Source organism: Trichoderma asperellum, chromosome 2 (genome assembly GCF_020647865.1).
Source record: "Trichoderma asperellum chromosome 2, complete sequence".
In the NCBI taxonomy this organism is placed as follows: Eukaryota; Fungi; Ascomycota; class Sordariomycetes; order Hypocreales; family Hypocreaceae; genus Trichoderma; species Trichoderma asperellum.
In genome coordinates, this window is record NC_089416.1 from 4,694,778 (window position 1) to 4,715,459 (window position 20,682).

A 20,682-nucleotide genomic window follows, 5' to 3' on the forward strand; every position below is an offset into this window, starting at 1 on the left:
AGGAGAAACCAGATATGCGAGCCCACAATTGGCGATAAATTCATCTATTCCACGCTTCAATCTACTTCAACACCCATGCCTGTCACCTATGGACAATCTGGAATATTTACAATCCATAGAGGCGTTTACTAGTCAGAAGAGAGATACTAGGCTCGATTTTTAAAGACATATGTGTATGAGGAATTACGAATAACTAAATTGCAAAACCACAAAAACATAGAGGAGTCAAAGAAAGCCCCTACCATGTCTAATGTAGATGTTTTTAATAAAATGGCTAGGGGAATTTTACTCTTGCTTTTGTGAAGCGATCAATCCATTGAACACACTACTCATTCCACCATGTTATCAATATGGTTTTCCCAGAAACATGATCCCATCTCTCACAGTTAACAGCAGTTGATGAAGCTCTCTCATTCTACTTATTGCCTAGATTCTATTGAATAACCACTGGGTCTCTTAAATCTCTCAAATTCTCATCTGGGGACTTCTTTTGTGCCATAGATGTGACGTCTACTGAAGACGACCTCTAAAATCAGTTCACTTTTATTTGATACCTGAGTGTTATTTCATCTTCAATCGCCGCGTTCATAATTATTACAAACGACTGCCCAAGGAAGCCAGACCATACATTCTCTAGGTCTTGACAATCCGCATGTAGATCTGTAGTAAAGATAATAATTCCCATATATTCTTCTAATCCGACTATGCCTTCCTTTGTCATTAAATTTTCTTTCAATGAAACGGCGCTTCGATTCTCTCTGACTACGCCAGACAGTAATCGTCGGATTCTTGAGGTAAAAATCTTCATAGAGAATAATTTCGCGAAGGAATATAGGACTCCTATAACATCATGACCTCCTGGCTATATATTCATTTAGTTCTGGCTGTTTTTCAGATTATTCTCATGTGCCTAGATTTATTAAGTATCTCAATTAATACATGCATCTGTAATTGCACCTTCAGCACACATGCGCCCATATTACGGCCAGACGATAAAAAGTGCCTAATACCAGGATTCTAGCTTTTTGTTTACATGCACAGCGTTTAAGTATATATATATATACAACCATCGAGTTATTAATGAAGCTTTTTATTTGGTAAAAATTTGCCCAACTTAGGGTAACTTGGATTTTTAGATATTGTCCCTCAACTCTCTCCACTGCTGCATCTCTTTAGGTAGGTAGTCGCTGACCAGTATTCCAGTTTCTTACTGAAGGAGTTTGCAATGAGTGCCCTGGTTAAATGCATTGCAGCACGCAAATTTTATTTCCATACGGATATTTCTCTCTCTCATTCTAAGTGACACCTCATATCCCACCATGCTTTTCCGGCAATGGTGGAAAAGGTGGTGGTCCAATGTCACCCAAGTTCGATTGCTAAATCAGGCAGCTCCAATCTTTGCTGTTAAGCGTCTGAATGCAAGAGTTGCACATCACATAAAAAAGAGAGTAGAGCCATATTCTGGTCTCACAACACGTTCAAAATGCTTGAAGTCCGCCACCAAAAACGCCTGACGCGCTTTCAAATATTCTGACACGGTGGATGGAGATGCATGGGGGAGGCTGGTAGGTTGATAGGATCAGCAACAGTCATGACAAGACTAAGGCCATAAATGGTAAAATATATGCTGGGTAAGAACACTAAAAGGGGGATTTTAAATTAGTGAACGATATCCTAGTACTAGCATCAAGTGCAATGGATTTGTGTATAGAAAAATGCGCCGCCGTATGCTTTTCGGTCCCCACCCTCCATCAAAACTGGAAGCTCGTTATCTTTAACATGCTAACATACGGCGAGAAAGTAGGATGAGGCGATCCCAAATTGGCAGGCACAAATACAACGTAAGGGTTTATCGATTGAGGTATAAAGAAAGGATGGCTCGTGAGACAAATACGTCCGCTCTTCCACCGATTTTCTCAACAGAAGACGAATCGGTCCTGGGCCAATTGTTTAAGATTAAATGGTGTCCTACCTCCATTTACTGCCCTTTTGGGGTTTATTGTTTGCAGATGGTGTTCACGCGAAGCCATCAAGTGTTGGTGATGTCGCTGATGGAAACAACTCTGTGGGAAACTGGGATTATGTTCCTGGGGCCTACATTATTGAGTATGAACAAGGTCATGTAAGTTGATTCTACGCCGAAGTTGAAAGAGAGAAACAAAACTGCAATTAGTTGTGAGCTCAGTCTAAACTATGATAAAACAGGAAGATGAGGCATCACTATTTAGAACCCTTCATACACATGGACTTCCAGCTTCTAAGCGAATGAACTTGTCATATTCGCTTTTTAGGGGAGCCTCAGTTCAATTGGACTCTATTAGTCTCGATCCTCAGTCCGTATCGACTAAGATCGCATCGCTTGCTCCTGTGAAGAACGTATGGCCCGTTATGCGCTATCAGAATCTCGACATGGGAAAATTCACGTCCTCAAAGGGCGTTAAACACAACCTCGGTGGCCACTTACAGCATGCGTCCAGAACAGCAGCAGACAGCGACACCGGATATGGGCCACATATATTAACCCAGGTCGATAAGCTACACGCAGAAGGATACACAGGCAAAGGTATCCGTATCGGCATTGTAGATTCAGGTGTTGATTACAAGCATCCCGTCCTAGGCGGCTGCTTTGGTGAAGGCTGCGTTGTTGCCTACGGTATGGACTTGATTGGTCCTAATTTCAACGGTACAAACACACCTGTTCCTGGTCCATATCCATATCCCGACTGTCTCGGCCACGGAACGCATGTATCTGGAATTATTGCGGCTCAAGAGAACCCTTTGGGTTTTATTGGTGCCGCTTACGGCGCAACTCTGGGCATGTACAAAGCATTAGACTGCGGAGGTGGCTCTTCCAATGATGTACTTATGGCAGCATTCAACCAAGCGTATGAAGATGGGTCAGACGTCATCTCAATCTCTATCGGAATATATTCTGGGTGGACAGAGGACCCCCTCGCCGTCACGGTGTCGCGAATAGTCGACGCTGGCGTCCCGGTGGTTGTCGCCAACGGCAACCAAGGTCCTGCTGTTTTTAGTTCGGCTTCTCCCGGCGATGGTATGGGTGTCATGAATGTGGCGTCTATTGATAATACAGAGACGCCTTTTCTAGGTACTGAGGCTTTTACGAGCCTTCATAGTCCCTCTGGTAACCTGACTTCTTTCGCTTGGTTACCCGGAACGCCCGCGTTCCCAAATATCACTCTGCCATTATGGGCTGTTACTCCCAATGCTACCACGGATGGAAGCTCAAGCGCTTGTAGTCCTCTCAGTAGCAGCGCGCCTACCGATCTCAGCGATAAAATCGTTCTCGTGGAGTTAGCTGGCTGCGATGATTCCACCATTGCGGAAAATCTTGCGAAGAACAACGTTAAGTACATTATGTACTATAGCAGTGATGATGATCTTGATGAGTAGGTATTTAACATCCCTTTTGATCATCATTATTTTTATGCTAACCGCATTGTTTGTACGCATCAGCGTGTATAGCGTTAGTACCGCACCCAGCACTCTTGGTGCCGGGATGGTGCCTCTACAGCAAGCCGCGATATGGCTAGATCTCTTGGGTAAGGGCACAGATTTGTACGCAAAAATGGTTGATCCTCAGTCTGCCAAACCTGCAGCGACATACTTCCCAAACAATTCCACCGGCGGTTATGTAAGTTATTTCTCAAGCTGGGGTCCAACATGGGAGGTAGATGTAAACCCACACATTGCTACCCCAGGAGGCTCAATTCTTTCTACGTACCCTTTGGATATGGGTGGATACTACGTTGACTCTGGTACATCCATGGCCACACCGCTTATGGCTTCGATATATGCCTTAATCATGCAAGCACGATCCATCAAGGATCCCAAAACGCTCCTGAGCATGGTATCATCAACAGCAAAGCAAACCAAATACTATGATTTATATCAATCCATATTTTACAACGATCCGGCTCCTGTGGCGCAGCAAGGAGCTGGATTGGCGCAGGCCTATGATGCCATTCATGCAACAACCACCCTTAGCGTTTCAAGCATCTCTCTCAACGATACGGACCATTTTGTGAATAGAACAGATTTTACAATCAAGAATGGGGCCAAACAAGCCGTGACTTATTCAATTGGTCATCTCCCCTCTAGGTCTAGAGACACTTTTAAAGCTGGTGTGTCAACGCCATCACAGAACTCCAATTCGAGCTCCGCGGCCGCAACATTAACTTTCTCGGCTACAAAAGTCACGATTCTAGCAGGCGGCTCTGCTAAGATTACCATCAAAGTAGCTCTTCCGCAAGGACTTACTCAAGCAAATTTTCCTGTGTACAGCGGATACATTTCGCTAAATGGCACCAATGGCGAGAAATTGGTTATTCCTTACTTGGGAGTAATTGGAAGCTTGGGCAGCCTTCAGGGTATAGATGCGGGCAATAGCTACATTTATCATTCAACAGGCCATTCCTGGCAACCGGCTCCTAACAACGATACCTGGACCATCCCTTACCCTTCAGTTGGTAGCCAGCCTCCAGCTTCAGCAGCTATTGACTGCCCTGCGCTATATATTTTGGCTAACACTGGTGTGCCTCTCATAAGGGCAGATATCATCCCCCTTGGTGATACACCAGCCAATACCACGAAAATTTTGGGTCTTGACACAGCTGGAAGCTTCCCCGGATATCCTATACAATGGGTCGACGCGAACATTCACCAAACTCCATTTAACGGCGTAACTCAAGAAGGCGTTATATTGCCAGAGGGCAGCTATGCTGTACTTCTGAGAGGGTTGAAGATATTTGGAAGCGCGAGCAATGCTGATGACTATTACATTGTGCAGACACAGTCATTTAACATCAAATATAACTCCACGGCGGCTTAAGTAAATATCGGATGGACCCATACAAAGTATATAAATACTATTTGTATATAGAAATATTATTTGATAGAAATTCTTATTCCTTAAGAGATGATCGGCATGCTCGCCACTTCTGCCACCTTCGCCGTTGGTGCTGTCGCATTATATCTCTCCAAATATACGTGCAGATTTGCAAATTCTTTCAATATTGTAGCATGTACATTCAAATGCAAGACCCATATTTTGTGAAGCATACAATTGTGCGAAGCTGGGAGGAACTTTGGCAGGCACATGCTCCGATTAGAAGAGGACAATGGTGTTATTTTAAATCGCATCAGCAACGCCCCAACACACATGTTCGGATATTTTACGTGCAAGCTAAGATGCAATTTGCAATATAAAAAAAGTAGTGTCGAAGGAACGGCTTTTGCGAAATAGTCTAACGTCGCTATTGGCAACCTTGATGTAGCGAGTATTGCATAGGTAGGTAACATAATAAATCATACTTATCTGTGCTGCTCGAGCATTTCAGTCGTTGGCGTTGCCTAAAGTTATACGTAGGATGCATCCAACTTGTCATATGTTAGATGAAAAACAGTCCCCGCTCTCATCCCCCGAGCTTGTTATCCTTGTAAAGGATGCCTAATCTGACATGATATGAAATGAAAACCAATATCCATGGAGCGAATATCTGAAAAGCTTTAGCTATATGGCCCTAGGAAGCCACTAGAAAATGCGTAAATATTCATCATTTTGCACAGAATTAATGCTCGTCGACTAGCATTATTATTGAATTAAGAAGTGACTTATACGTATGATGTCCGAGATTGTAAAAGCTTGATAATAGAATGATAACCTATAATAGTAGCCCACGATAACGGCGTCTGGCCTTCGTTATCTGCTGAGTCAATGTTTGCGTTGTTATCGAGGAGTAATTTAACAACATTTTCAAACCCATAACGAGCAGCCAACGATAACGGCGTCTGGCAATCAAAATCTGCCGCCTCAATATTCGCGTTGTTATCAAGGAGTAATTTGACAACGTTTTCATGTCCATAACGAGCAGCCAATGATAACGGCGTCCGGTCATCAAAACCTGCCGCCTCAATGTTTGCGTTGCTGTCTAGGAGTAATTTGACAACATTATCATGACCATAACGAGCGGTCAACAATAACGGCGTCTGGCCATAAAAATCCGCCACCTCAATGTTTGCGTTGTTCTCAAGGAGTAATTTGACAACGTTTTCATTACCGTTACAAGCAGCCCACGATAACGGCGTCCAGTAATTGTTATCTTTAACGTTTACATCAATACTCTCATGAGCAAGCAAAACCTTGATGGTGGCAGTATAGCCAGTCTCAGCGGCGTATGATAGTGGTGTCCGGTTAAAGCTATCCCTCAGGTTTACGTCTACCTTTTGAGAAATTAGGTATGCAATGAGGAATATTTCATGAAATTTGACGAGATTGTAGAGAATGCCCCGTTTTCGCGAGAAAATATAGTCTCGTCCAACACTGGGTTTGCTGGGTTTATTTTGGCAGTAGAGTTTATATAAATCGTGAAATGTGGATTCTTCGGGTACAATTTCCGATTGAGCGTCCAAAAATGCTTTCACCACTTCGCGACTATTGTTCACCAACGCCGCAAAAATCGGTGTGCCATAACGCTCATCTCCAATGCCGAAATAATCCTCATCCGAATGAACATTAATGAGGTCTAGCAAATTCTTTTCTGCAAGAATGTAAAGTAACCTTGCCGATTCTGTATAACGTCGAGTATCGTATTTTTCGACTGCGTTGTTGAAGAATATCCATCGCTGGAGAGGAGCATTTTTGAGAAATTCTCTCTGTTGCATATCATTCCTTTGCGCAATATTGGCGTGGTGAAAGAGATTGCGAATTGCGTACCCTAGAAATGGAAACTTCGAATCAATCGAGCTCCTCAACTCAATTGCCTGGGAAACTTTTGGTAAAGATTTTGGCATATCAATATCTTTACTCATCACTTGAGCTAAGCAACATCCCTTAAGAAACTCGTGGCCATAACCAGCTAAATTGCCGGACTCTTTAGACCATTTGCTGTAATTTTCTAATAAGAAACCTCGAACGGACTCATGGATAAATTGAACTTCAGAAGCTCGATTTCGTGTGACTTCAGCTAGACCCTTAGATGAACTCCTCACGAAAGCCGTCATCTCATCTGGTTCTATATCTTCTCTGTCCCAAAGACCCGAACATTCTTTATCGAACTTGAGCTGGACAGCAAAATAGAGCTCCGGGGGTTTGAGTGGGCGAGACGCGAAGAGGATCCATTTGAGACAAGCTTCTGTCAGATCAAGGTTCTCACCATCTCGTGTAAGAATCATCTGAAACAGGTCGTTTAATCTCGGTGGGATTTCTTTAAGACGATCTCGCATCTTTTTGATAGGCATCGTGCTTTTAGAATATTCACGGTTAAGAATATCAAGAACTAAGACAGCCCAAAGAAATATTCCAGAAGACTTCGCGAGAATTTCGTTTCGAAGTGATTCGGCTTGTTTCGACTTGCCTATCCTGAGCTTTGACTTGATGTAGTGTTCAATATCGTCTGTGTGTCCACGTTCGTGCTCTAAAATAATTTCGATTCCCTGTTGGATGGTCACAGTCGGGTAATGCCGGCTAGAGAAGCAGACTCGCAGCCAAAAGGACTTCTCTCTTGCGCTGTCGCATAGTTCCTCAAAGAAAGAAACCATATATGCAACTTGATCTTGGTTACACTCATCAAGCGCGTCGACGAATATTGTTAGCGACCTGCTGCCAAGTTTCTGAACTGCGTGTGCTAATGTTTGCTTCAAAGATTCCTCTTGCCATCTATTCTTCTGGACGGTCTTGGCACCATCAGCGGTCATCCATTCTAAACTGTCTTTTGTCTCTGGAATCTGCTGAAAGAGCTGATGAAGGAGAGAGCGATATAGCCCTATCGTTGACTTCTCGTCGTCGGTACCTCGCGCAAGAAAGAAAAAAGATAGAAGGATTTGTGATGGATGCCCTTTTGCGCCAAGCTTGGCTTCCTCGAAAAGGAATTTCATTAATGTCGACTTTCCCGTACCAGGATTACCTTTAATCCATAGCAGACCGCCGTGATCTGGTTGTTGTGCCATGTTATGCCAGGATATGTATTCGGGCTTAAAGAGGAACCAGCGACAGGTTCCCCTCTGGGCGGCTGTTAGGTGTGTTAGACGCTCGTCAATTTTGTCGAAATAGAGCTGATCTATTAATGACTGTCTCGTATCAGCGTCGATAATATGACTCTTCTTTGTAGCTGACGTGGGCATCTCCTCGATGACGGCGCCAGGCTCTGCTGACTCCTCATTCACTTCCAAAGAGCTAATCTCATTATATTCGTCCGGGGTGCCTTCCAAGCTATTGGTTGTTGCCCTCCTGTGGTTATGGTATGTAGATACTAGGAGCTTTGGAACTGTATTCTCGGGAGAGTGCTCGCCGCAGTTTTGGCGTTTTCTGCGTCTATCCAAAATAGACCGTGAATCCTCTTCATCTAGTCCACGCTTACGCCCGTCGCTCATAATTATCTGTTGTGGCACTATCCCACGAACTTAGACTGGATAGGATGTAGTGAGTTATCTGGTAGTATACGAACTTACCAAAATCGGGCGGTATTTCAGCCAAAACAGCTTTGGCGTAGGCAGCAGCCATTGCCGCAGCGTATGGCTGCCAGTCTTTATTTTTATGTTCGTCTCCATAATCACAAACTCCTCGGATGACGCCGACGGGAATGCAATCCATAGTTCCAGCTGCTTCCATCTCAAGTCCAATAAGATTGTACTTATCCCTCAACTTGTCGCGTTCCCGAGCATTCTTCATTAACTTTTCTCCTGACCCTATTGATCCGTACCACACTCGAACTCGTTTGTCATCTGGCCTTTGATCTCGTTGGACCAAGCGTTCAATCCCGTCTCTATCAAATTGATAGAGCATATCTATATCCTGTCCAGGATCATGAAACGTACCGTAAGAGTGCTCTTTGTTTTGTATGCTTTTGTAATATGGTAAAAACAGGTTCGTATCCTTCGGCTCTTTAAGCTTGATACTACCAATGGCTGATCTGACGATAGTTTCTGTGTTGGCCAATGCATAGCCATGATTTAGAAGTTCAAACCCATCTTTGCCCGTCTCTTTCCCCAAATCGTAAGCTATAAGTCCAGCGCTATTACCCGCGGCCAAGCCAACAAGGATATCGCCGAGACGGATATCGAGCGGCGGATTTCGTGAGAGATTCGGAAGACCTGCTGCGACACCAACAAGCAAACCGAACCAAAGGTTTGGGAAGAAATTCTTGACCTGGCTCGCGAGAGCGGCGGCTGATCCAGTACCATATTTTTGACCAGCGGGGAAAGTTGCAATAATAACATTATGCCCACATACGTCGCCGGCTTGGAAGACGTAGTCATTCCCGGGGGCCATGCGGAAACTGCCATTATGCCTGTTGTCCAAGAGGTGGAGCGCCGCCCGGGCCTCGATCTCCAGTGGAGCAAACCACGCGACAGTGTACGCTGCAGGATCCAATATATTCCTCGAAGAAGTCATGGAAATCAAAGAAATATTAGGATCGTAGTCGGCGCGTCGAGAGGTGTGCGCTGGATTCGCGTTCTTGGGGCGCTGCGTAGCGCTGTCACGTCGAGATTTTGTCGATTAGATAGATGTAGATAATTTTTCTGATTCGTTATCAAATATTCGCTTGCAGGTAAATAGAACAAGGAAAAGGATTGTAAATTGCAAGAGAAAGGGCAATAACCCAATGAAAATGCTATTCGATTTCAATCTTTCTCAGAGGTATATTAGGGACTGAGCGCCTGATAAAAAAAAAAAAAAGCGTCAAGGCTGATCGAAAATATGCCTTGCAGAGAGGATACAAACACCACCCCTCGCAGCCCAAACTTCCGAAGCAGCCCAACCGCGACGAAGTAGATTTGTTTTGATTGGCCCATCTAATTCTGATCTCACTAGTGCAGCCAAAATCTCGTTACTGTATCGCAAATAACTAAGTGCAATCTGTTAATGAGCAATAAAACCTCGACGCAATTTCCACTGTTAAGCAACTTTTATATCACATTCATTGCACCTAGTCAATCAACCGCATTAAATTGAAAGTATTACTCTAGGCAATATCTTTTTGCTATCCAGGCAATTGAGAGAGCATTTGCTAAAAAGTCTATAAAATAATTCTTTTATAGTAGCCTTTATTAAACCTGAGCGTTCGCACAAATTTTTAGTCTCCTTCTACTTTCTCACCACATCCACGTCGGTATGTAAGAGGCTACCACTCAATCCTACTTTGAGGGATGCCCGCCATCCTGGCTTCTTGGTCGGTTCTGTAATTTCTCTGTCTATAGGCTCTTCCTTGTACAATCGTTTCCAGAGAGAACATGGTTTGTTATTGAAGTCAATGCCAATACATGTGATACCTACATCATATAAATTTAGCGTGTGGGGAAGTTTTGCGAAATATCTCTATGCAAGGATCCATCGTTGCTTTGAGTGGAAAGGAGGAGCAAGTAAAATTGATGTTATATTGAGTGACCTGGGCTGAGTGGGCCGCGCTATAGTTGATACGGCTCGGGCCGTCAACCTGCTGCTATGGTAGAAAATTTGGAGCAAAAATGGAGTTCTTCAGAACCATTCTAATGAGCGGAAATTGATTAGTTGTAGCTTGCGTAGTCTCCCATATCAACACTGCCAATCAAACGTATGTCCTTTACTACTGCCATGGGCGACTTGACGGGCCACTAGGCTAAATAAAATTTGCCTGGTGTAATAGAGCAGGGCTTAAGGCTTCAACGCGGCGTATTGCTGTCCAATCAAACACACTATGCCAAAGTTTGTAGCTATCCACTCCATAAAAAGGGCTGCAGCCAAGGCTGTGAGAAATGTTGCTTAATCTCTTCCTGTAGTGTATATCTCTGAAAACGACTGCCCCTCCTATTGTCAAAGTCCACCTATTCAATTCTTTCCTGTTTTTCGCTTTGCCAACGCTCAGTTGGTGTAATTTTAATTTTCAGTGTTTTTAGGATAGAAAACTGAAACTCGTGTAGAGAAATGCTTCATCATTTTAAGTTGGATATCTACAACAGGCTCTATTTTGTTGTGAATTATGCCATATAATCCTCTAGATTAGGCGTATACCCCATACTCTATCTTCAATGCGCAAATCTAAAGTCTAGCCTCTTACTGCCTTGGATAGTCTTATTAGCGGCATATTCCTTTTTCGCTTCTTCACTTAATGCGTTCCAAGCCTTGTCGCGCTGCTTGTTTCGGAAAATGTAATAAACCTTTGCAAGAAGGAAGAGTACAATGCCGAGTATATTAATAATGAAGAGATTGAAGTTGCCGCGGTGGTAGAGCGGAGCGTCACTTTGTACGTATATATATGCAGATATGATGCTCCCAACTTGAACACACATCTGACAAGATAAACAAGTTAGCAATGGAAAAGCTGATAAAATACAATTCTGAGCTTGGCCATCAAGCATGTCTTACATTGTATATCGCAGCTGATACTGAGCGTGTGCCAACATTATTAGAATTTTTCGATGTCCAGCCAACCAAAATTGCATCTACGGGAATGGAGAGTTAGCAGCATACGTGAAAAGGGAAATTGCGCTTCTGGGACATACGGCAATACGGGTATGATGTCAACACCGTAACGAGAGCGTATGTGCCCCATTGATCAACCATAACACCAGGCCACCAACGCAAAGCAATGACGCACGGAAGTGTCCATAGAACTTGTATCATAGAGACTAAGGCGCGTTCGTTTAGCCATTCCGACAGTCGAGTGATTAAAATAAGATTGATAATGTGGAAGACATTCTAAAACACAGTCAGTTGAGTTACAACATCATATTGAGAGCCGTCTGCCACAAAACAAAGCCCTAGGTAACACCCACGTATGGAATTGTCAACAAGTTAGTGGTGAACGGATCAAATCCTATTTTCCTCAATGTAAGGGTGATGTATGTCGCAGGTGGACTCGGAGGTATAAAAACAACTACGCCAAGGATATAAATCGGCCAGAGATCGAAATCCTTTAGCGTCTCCCACAGTCGCCTTGGTGTAATGGCTTCGCGGTTATGCATATCCCCCTTGGACGGATCGTCCCTCAGAACTCTGTTGACGACGATAGAGACCTCTCGGTGTGTAAACCAGCCTTTGGGGCGGAACCATGTCTTAGTCTGTACGGCAGAAGCTGGCATTAGGAAGAAGGAAGCAAGCCCGACAACAAGGGTGATGAGTCCTTCAACAAGGAACAGCCACCGCCAGCCAGCCCAGCCGTGAACACCACGGAGGTGTAGCAGAGCAAAAGCAAGTAGAGAAGTGGCAATTCCAGTAACGGATAGAGAAGTCCAAAAGTAACTGAGGCGGACTGGAAGCTCACGAGACGTATAAAAGTAAGATAGCCAAAGAACAATGTCAGGAATAAATCCTCCCTAGTATTATTGGTCAGCTTGAGGACTGAAATTTTGATGCGGCAAATATGGGAATAGCGAACCTCCAAAAATCCTAGAAGACTCCGTGTACAAAGAAAGCTTGCACGGCCAGTCAAAGCACACTGAGAAATGGCAACAACAGACCATAAAACCATCTGTACAGGAATCCACCGGTCTGGGCCAACCATCTTCGATACGAGCTGCGAGGGGAGTTCAGCACAGAGGAAAGAAATTCTGAATACGCTATTGCCGTAGTTGTAATCTTCATTCTGTTAGCGGCAGGCTCATCCTAGGCATAGCGATGCCAGAGGTGCATATTTACCGTTCGTAGTCAGTCCCAAGTCATCTAGCATATTATCCGACACAGCCTGTGCAAGGTTTCCACGGTCGACTTGGAGGCCGAAGAACATGACACACTATACACCTCATGAAAATGCATGTTAGTAACCTCTCCAGTAGCCTTTCATGGCATATGATGTTACACGCACGGCCCAGAGGCAAATCCGCCAATCCAACTTCCTCACGAGGCGACGCTCCTCTTCTTCCGACCAAGATAGCGTCGGGTCAAACACATGCCGGCACTCATACTTTGACTTTTCATATACTTCTCTCCAGTGTTGGGCAACAGCTGGGTCCCTGAATGGATTTTTCTCCTCATCATATCCGCTTTCCTCGGATGCCGGAACATCGCGTAATAGTTGGGCTTCGCTGGGAGTGGTGGACTCGATGATACTAGAAGTCACTTCTTCTGTGCTGGTGTTAATTTTGATGTCCTTTCCGTCCACCGCCATTGTAGAATGGAGTCGATGGCGTGAAAGCTCAGCTCAAAGTAGGCTTTCCGACTGAATCTAATGCTACGCAGATCTGGCGATGGCTTTTCCCGTGCTATAGTAGCGACCAAGAGAGAATTGATATGCCATCCAAGGAGAGACTACCAACATATAATGATAAGCCCGCTCATGACTTTATAATTCCACATTCTTGGCATCTTTAATTATGCGCTATGATTGCGTGCTAGAATTACCGGGTTAATGGCACTTTGTATTCAGCAGCACATTTAGAGCTGCCTCTCCCCGCAATGTGCCGCGTGCGAAGATGAATTGCGCCATCAGCCCAAGAAGATCCTCGATTGCGCTATTCGGTACAACAAATGCGAGTGGCGGGGAATCCCATAGGTGTCTCCGCAGAGGAAGTCAACTTAGTAGTATTCAAAACAGCGGTTGGAGACGTTATCAGCAATATAGAGAGGAAGCGGTCGGCCTTTTGCGAGGACATGGGGATCTGGCTAAGCATCATAGCCGCCAAGCCTAAGGGTTGTGGGGTGCCTTTGAAGTAAGACATGAGCGACAATGGTGATTCACCATCATACACTAGTTATCCAGTACACTAGAATTGTGTAAATTTTATGCAAAATTTCCGAAAGGTAAATTGATATTGATGTTTATTTAAAACTTAAAATCCGCCTCAAAGTAATTATCTGCGGAGCTGTAAACCTCCACGTCTATGGAATGCTGCAACAATGTTGGATTGCTAAGAATAGGCGCTTAATGGCTACCAGATGATATCAGGTTAGTTATTACAATGCCAATCGCGAGGTGGCAGATTTGGACAAAATATTTGTGTTAAAACTTTAAGTAAAACTGCGCTTCCCGCGGAGATGCTTATCTTTCGCTCTTTATAAGATTGGTTGTTGTCAGCTGGTCTTAGTAGTCGCTTCCATTCGAATGTCGTGATATGGCGACATACACACCTGGAAAAGTGTCACGATCATAGGCCTCGGCCTTATTGCTGAATTTGCTAGCAACGTGACTAAGCAATAACAACGCCCGCCCAGTATGGGGAATAGTTCCCTCTCTCTGAAAAGGTGAGACAAACTGCGCTGGCCCTTGATAGTTTTATAGAAAGTCGACAACGCGCATCGTGTATCAAATACGAGCGATCCGCTATATAAGACGCGATGCAACTGGAAGATATTTTAAAGTTATAGGGCAGTGGTAAGACTTAGGGTGTGTTGAAGCATTTTTGTCATTCCTAACCGGGTATATTTTCTCTCTCATTCCATCTACCCATAGTGAAAGTACCATCATCGTCTATGAACAAGTGAACGTGTGCAGTTTGCAGCTTACTAGAATATGATTAATGTCCAGAAGTTACGCTAGCCGCGGCGTGGTGGAGCTTAATGTGTTTATATGGAACCGAATGGTGTTATGCATAAATTGACGGGCTTGGTCCTCGCTCTTCCAATATAGAGAAATTGCTACCCAGCAAAGCTGCCGCTGAGTACCAAGTAATGGACTATTTACATGTAAAAACTGCCTCTACTCAACACAGCCCGCGGCTACTTCTTGGTACCTACATGCCTTACATGACAACCCCGTTTAGCAGAATTCTAAGGAGCCAAGAATTTTCGATCTCATCAGCTCGAGCTTTAAGCCCATCAACATCCCAGTTGACCCAGGCAAACTTGCCCTTGAGAAATTTAGCCTCCGGTGACGCAACCCATAGCGTGAATTGACCAGCAAGTTCAGCTGCGATGCATAATCTTAGTCAAGTGTATAGATCCCCTCAATGTGGATGAGAACTTCAATCATTACCACGATATGGAATATATGCACAGAACATCTATTACAGAGGAGATACAAAAGGCACTCCCGGAAGCGACCGTTTTCAAGGTATTCAATACTATTCCAGAAACACTCCTTGATGTCTCTAAATGGACATCGGGTCACGTCCCACCGGTTGTATTGGCTGGTGGAAGCTCAAACTCTGTGGACGCAGCTCGGAAATTGATTAAAGATGCTGGATTCGTACCAAAGTATGCAGGGTACAACCTGGGAGATTCCGGTTTGTTGGAACGTCTGGGCGTCTTGTCACACCGTCTGGCAGAGAATGATGTTCATGGCGATGCGAATATCGCTTTTGACGTCTTTCAGAGCAAAGCCTAAGCACTTCGTAACGAACGACGCTGTCTTACATTCATGAATATAACTAGCTAATGCTCTTAGCTGGGACAATAGAAGATGAAATAGATAATACAAGGATTGAAAAGGAAAAAGAATTGTCACTTATGTATTCTTCTATCCTATTCTAAAATATTTTATGTTAGTCTCTATATACTGTAACTGCAACTGCCGAATTAAGTCCCGCGTCGACCATCTCTTGGATGTGGCACCGCCTTTTGATGGAACATAAGTTTTTCTTGCATGTGACGACCTGGTCACTAAGGTCCTATGAGAGTTAGTGGCTCAGAAGATTTCCAAGGGATAAACCTGGTCTTATAGTTTATGTTGGCGGATAGGTTAGGAGATCTATAGGCAATAATAATAATATAATATTACCAGTGGGTAAGCTTTAGGAGTATATTTTAATTTTAATTCTATATTAATAACTGGCTATTTAAATTATTTAAATAAGTATAATAAAGTAAACTTATATATTTAGTTATATAGGCTAGGTTTATAGTATTTTATAGGATTTATTAATAAGTTTTATTAAATTAGCTTATTAATTTAATAATTAAGTTAATAAGTCTTTTTTAATAGGTCTATTGTTTTAATATTAATCTAGTTTAGCTTACTCTATAGGCTTATTATTATAACTATAAAAGTTAAGTTATAATATAATACTCCTCTCTTTTAGTTTTATCCCTAAGACCTTATAGTCCTAGTATAAATAATATATCCTTTACTTAATAAGTATAATTATTCTTTAGTTTTTTTATTAATACTTCTTCCTGGCTTTTTATTAACCTTTATTATATTAAATAAAATTATTAAAAAATCTTTTTATAAAAAAACCCAGCAATATAATTTTTTATTAAAAGCTATAATATCTAGCGCAGGTAAATCTAATAAATATTACTTTTATTATATTATAAAAAATTATAAATTTTATTTAATTTCTTTATTAAATTTATTATATTATTTAAAGTATATTTATTTAAATAAATTTTATTATAATATTTAAGGTTTAATGCTTAATTAGCTTAATTATATCTTTACTTAATATTTTTATTTAAAAAAGAAGTTAAAGGAGGCTAAGGATATTTTAGCTAAGGTAGCTGCAAAAGTAGTTTATCTTTAGAAATAAAAGTAAGTGTAGTATAAGAGAATAAAAAAAGCTATTAAGCAAGGTATAATAGACTTAAAGGAATTAAATTACATTAAGCATAAAGAAGTAAAGGCTGCTTATTAGGCTACTATAGTATAGTTAATAAGTAATTCTTCTAAAGCCAGCCCTACTTCTTTAAAGCAAGTAAATTTCTTAAGGGGTTTAAAAATAAATCTATCTTTATTAAAATTCTTAAGTTCTAATAAAGTTTTCCTACCAGCGCTATTATATTTACAAAATTCTTAATAAGTTTTTATATTTCTTTTTTTTTACTTTTCTTTTTTTATTATATTTAATAGCGCCTTTTATTATTTTCCTCTGTTTTTATAACATTAATATCTTTTACTTTATATTCTTCTTTTTCTCCTTTAATAATAATTTTATCTTAAATAATTTCTCTAGTATTTTTATTAATCTATGCTTTTTCTAGCAGTAAAATATAAAATATTAAATATATATATTTTCCTTGCTTTTTCTATTATTCTAAAAGTTTAAATTTATAATTAACTTTTTTAATTTTCTTTAAAATCCTATAGAGTTTAAGTTTTTTAAAATTAAATTTATTACTTAGCTTATTTATTTTAATATTTACTTATTTATTACTTTATATATAGTAAAGTAGCTAAACTATATCTCCCTCCTAAAGGGTTAGTCTTTTAAGCCTATATTTATTTATATATTTAACTATTTTTTATTAAATAAACTTAAGTTATATTTTTAATTTATTATATAATTTAATTATATCTTTTACTTTAATAATAGCTTTTTTAATATCCTCCCTTTACTTAAGTAGTCTATAGACTTTAGGTTTAAATCTATAGTTTAAAAAAAATAGTAATTTTCCTATAGATTTTAATAATACACTATTATAAGTAAGTTAAAAAACTAATAAAAGTTTTACTTAATTATTTTATTTAAAGTTAATATAGCATTATAAGTATATTTTAATTATTTAATTAATGTATTTTATTTACCTATCTATTTATAGATAATATACAGTGCTTGTCTTATAATTTATTTTAAGTCTAGCAGTAAATGCTTTCTAGAATTTAAATATAAAAATACTGCCTCTATTAAAGATTATTTCTCCCGGTAGTCTATAGTTACTTATAATAAATCTTATTATTATATAAGCCAGGTCTTTTACACTACTTGCTTTTTTAAAGGGTAAGAAGTATACTATTTTTATTAATTAATATACTCCTATAAAGATACTATTATATAAGGTTTTAGTAACTGGCTTTTTTAATAGTAGTAATTTAGTAATAAGGTTAAATAAAATAAATTCCCATAGATATTATAGCATAGGTAAGGGTTATAGTTATTTATATAGCTTATGTTAAAAGCTCTTGGCTTATTAGTAGATATTGCATTTTAAAACTATATTAGTTACCCTATTTATTATTCTTTAAAAACAATAATACTATTAGCAATATTTATAAATAGTTTTAATGCCTTTATATACAGCAGCAATTATACTATTATATATATCTTTTATTGCTTTATTTTATAATTCTTTAAAGACCTAGATTTTATTATTTTCTTATATTAATATATTATTTTTTATAGTAACTTCTTAAAGAAAGTCATTAAGTAATAGATTATCTAGCTATAGTCCTTTAAATTATGCCCTAATCTTATTTAAGATTAAGTAATTTTCTTTAATAATAAATAAATTATTAATATATATTTATTTATAGTTACTATTTTTATTTTTTTATAAAATTTAAGCTTTAAGTTTTAGGATTTCTTTAAAATATTCTTCCTTTTAACTTAAAGCATTAGCTCTCCTATTCTTTATTCTTTTATAGTAAATAATTTTATAATTATAATCTATTAGAAATTTAAAGTAATAAGTTTATTGCATAAAGAGTTATTATATAGTTATAAAGTAAAATATATTTTAATAGTCAGTATAGACCTTAATCTTATATTTATTTCTTAAGCAATAGTATTACTATTCTTTAAATGCTTTAATAATTACTAAGAATTTTTTATTATAAATAAAATATTTTAATTTTAGATTATATAGTTTTTTAAAAAAGAAAGCTATTAGCTTAAGTCTTTTATCTTTATTTTATTATCCTAAGGTTCCTCCTAAAGTAAAGTTAAAAGCATTTATTTTAATTTTAACAGGCTTATTTAAGTTATATATAGTAAATATTAATTTATTAATAATAGCATCCTTAAGTTTCTAAAATATTAATTTTATTTTATTAGTTTAAAATAGTTTTTTATTTTTTTATTTTTTCTTACCCTTTTTATTTTTTTTAAGTTAAATAATATTAATTAATAATTTTATAATTTTACTATATTTTTAAATAAATCTTTAATAATAATTAATAAGTCTTAAGAAGCTTTATAATCCCTTTTAGATTTCTAGGGGTTTCCAGTCTTAAATAGCAATAACTTTAGTTAAATTTATTTAAACTTCTCCTAGTGTAATAATATACCTAAAGAACTTAACTTATTGCATATAAAATTAACATTTATTTAGATTAATAAAAAGCTTATTGTCCTATAGTTTTTATAATACCTTATAAATATATTCCTTATATTCTTTTAATATCCTTAAGAAGATTAAGATATTATTAATATAGGCTACTATAAAGTTATTTAAGTATTCCTTAAGAATAAAGTTAATTCTTTTTTAAAATAATACTAATGCATTTATAAATCTTTATAATATAATTAAGTATTTAAATAATCTATATTTTATTTTAAAGGCAGTTATTTATTTATATTTTTCTTTTATTTTTATAAGTTTATAGGCTTTTATAAAGTCTAAGGCTATAAACTAATTTATATTTTATAACCTTTTTTTAATTTTAATAATTAATAATAAAGGCATTTTATCTTTAATAGTTATTTTATTTAGCTATTTATAGTTAATAACTAAATAAAGCTTTTTATTTTTCTTTAATATAAAAATAATAAAGTACCCTGCTGAAGAGTTTAATACTTTAATATATCTTTTATTTAATTACATTTATAGCTATTTTTTAAGCATTTTAAGCTTAATTTTATTAAAATTATAGATTTTATAAAGCTTTAATAAAGTTTTATCTTTAAGAATAATCTTATAATTCTATTTTAAATAAAGTAGTAGTCCTTTTTTAAATACTTACTAGTATAATTTCTTATACTTTTAATATTACTATAGTATTTTAATTAAAGGCTTATTTTTATTAGCTTTAGCTTATTTTTTTACTTTTGCTAATACTATATTAAGTTTAGCTAGTTTTATATAATATCTAGCAATAATTTTATTAATTTATATAATTTTTACTTTTTATTATTAATTATTATATTATAGTAATATAGGTAATTTTTTAAGGTTAAATTTAACTTTTTTATATATTTTTATTTTCTTAACTTTATTTTTTTTATTTTATTTCTTTTTTTTTAATTATGCAGAAGGTTTTAGTTATAGGTCTATAAGTACATCTTTGCTTTCCTTACCCTTTTCCTGGCCTAGTTATAACTTCAGGGAGACATTTTCTTCTTAAGTTATTTTTTTTATTTTTTAGTTAATTATAAGGTTATATTTTTTTAACTATAGATATCTTAATAAAATATTGCAGTCCTATAGGTCCAGTATATTAAACTTAATATCTTTAGTTTAATTAATAATTATTATAGAAAGATAATTAATTTTATAGATAATAGTTATTTTTATATTTATGCTTATAATACTAAAGATAATTAATAGTGTCTTTTTAATAATATATAGTATTTTAAGCTAGTTTACTAAGCTGTCGGCAATTAGGTTATAATCTAAACCACTGTCTATATAAATTTTAACTAATTACTAATTTAAATATTTATTAATTACTAGCTTTTTTTAAAATATTTTAATTAAGTTAATAATAATTATATCTAAAGGGCTTTTTTACTATATTTTAAATTAATATTTCTTATACTATTAGCATTTAATTTAATTATTTTATTCTTTAATTATTTAATAATATTTTTTAATTAAGGTTTTATTTCTTTATCTTTTATTTAAGTAGTTATTAAAGTTATAGTTTTTTTATAAAAGTTTTTAAGTTATTTAATAAAACTAATATTTCTCCTTATAGTACTTTCTACAGTATTATATATTATAGTTTAAAAAGTAATCTATTAAGTAATTTTATACTTTAACTCTTTTTAATTACTTGCTCTACTAATCTGCTAATTTATTAAGTATATATATTTAATAATATATATTATTATATTCTTTTTAATAGTATTTTTTATAATTTTTATTAAAAGTAT

At 37.5% G+C, this 20,682-nt stretch overlaps 4 protein-coding genes across 4 annotated transcripts; 2 read left to right on the top strand and 2 right to left on the bottom strand.

The window, feature by feature from the left end:
- Positions 1-1,960: 1,960 nt before the first annotated feature.
- On the top strand, positions 1,961-4,852 carry TrAFT101_003852 (uncharacterized protein; the record flags this gene model as incomplete). The annotated part of the gene is made up of 3 exons (XM_066127011.1): positions 1,961-2,122; positions 2,206-3,410; positions 3,478-4,852. The coding sequence occupies 3 exons, from the start codon at positions 1,961-1,963 to the stop codon at positions 4,850-4,852; spliced, it is 2,742 nt and encodes a 913-aa protein (XP_065983119.1).
- Positions 4,853-4,935: 83 nt separating this feature from the next.
- TrAFT101_003853 (uncharacterized protein) lies at positions 4,936-9,682 on the bottom strand. The gene is made up of 3 exons (XM_066127012.1): positions 8,470-9,682; positions 5,335-8,408; positions 4,936-5,276 (listed from the first exon to the last, which is right to left on the bottom strand). Exons 1-2 carry the CDS (start codon positions 9,410-9,412, stop codon positions 5,635-5,637), a joined length of 3,717 nt encoding a protein of 1,238 aa, XP_065983120.1. The 5' UTR covers positions 9,413-9,682; the 3' UTR covers positions 4,936-5,276; positions 5,335-5,634.
- A 2,075-nt stretch (positions 9,683-11,757) lies between these two features.
- On the bottom strand, positions 11,758-13,103 carry TrAFT101_003854 (uncharacterized protein; the record flags this gene model as incomplete). The annotated part of the gene is made up of 4 exons (XM_024899048.2): positions 11,758-12,312; positions 12,375-12,574; positions 12,635-12,728; positions 12,801-13,103. The coding sequence occupies 4 exons, from the start codon at positions 13,101-13,103 to the stop codon at positions 11,758-11,760; spliced, it is 1,152 nt and encodes a 383-aa protein (XP_024766381.2).
- A 1,590-nt stretch (positions 13,104-14,693) lies between these two features.
- TrAFT101_003855 (uncharacterized protein) lies at positions 14,694-15,453 on the top strand. The gene has a single exon (XM_024907308.2). It carries the CDS (start codon positions 14,913-14,915, stop codon positions 15,255-15,257), a length of 345 nt encoding a protein of 114 aa, XP_024766379.2. The 5' UTR covers positions 14,694-14,912; the 3' UTR covers positions 15,258-15,453.
- The last annotated feature ends 5,229 nt before the right edge of the window (positions 15,454-20,682 follow it).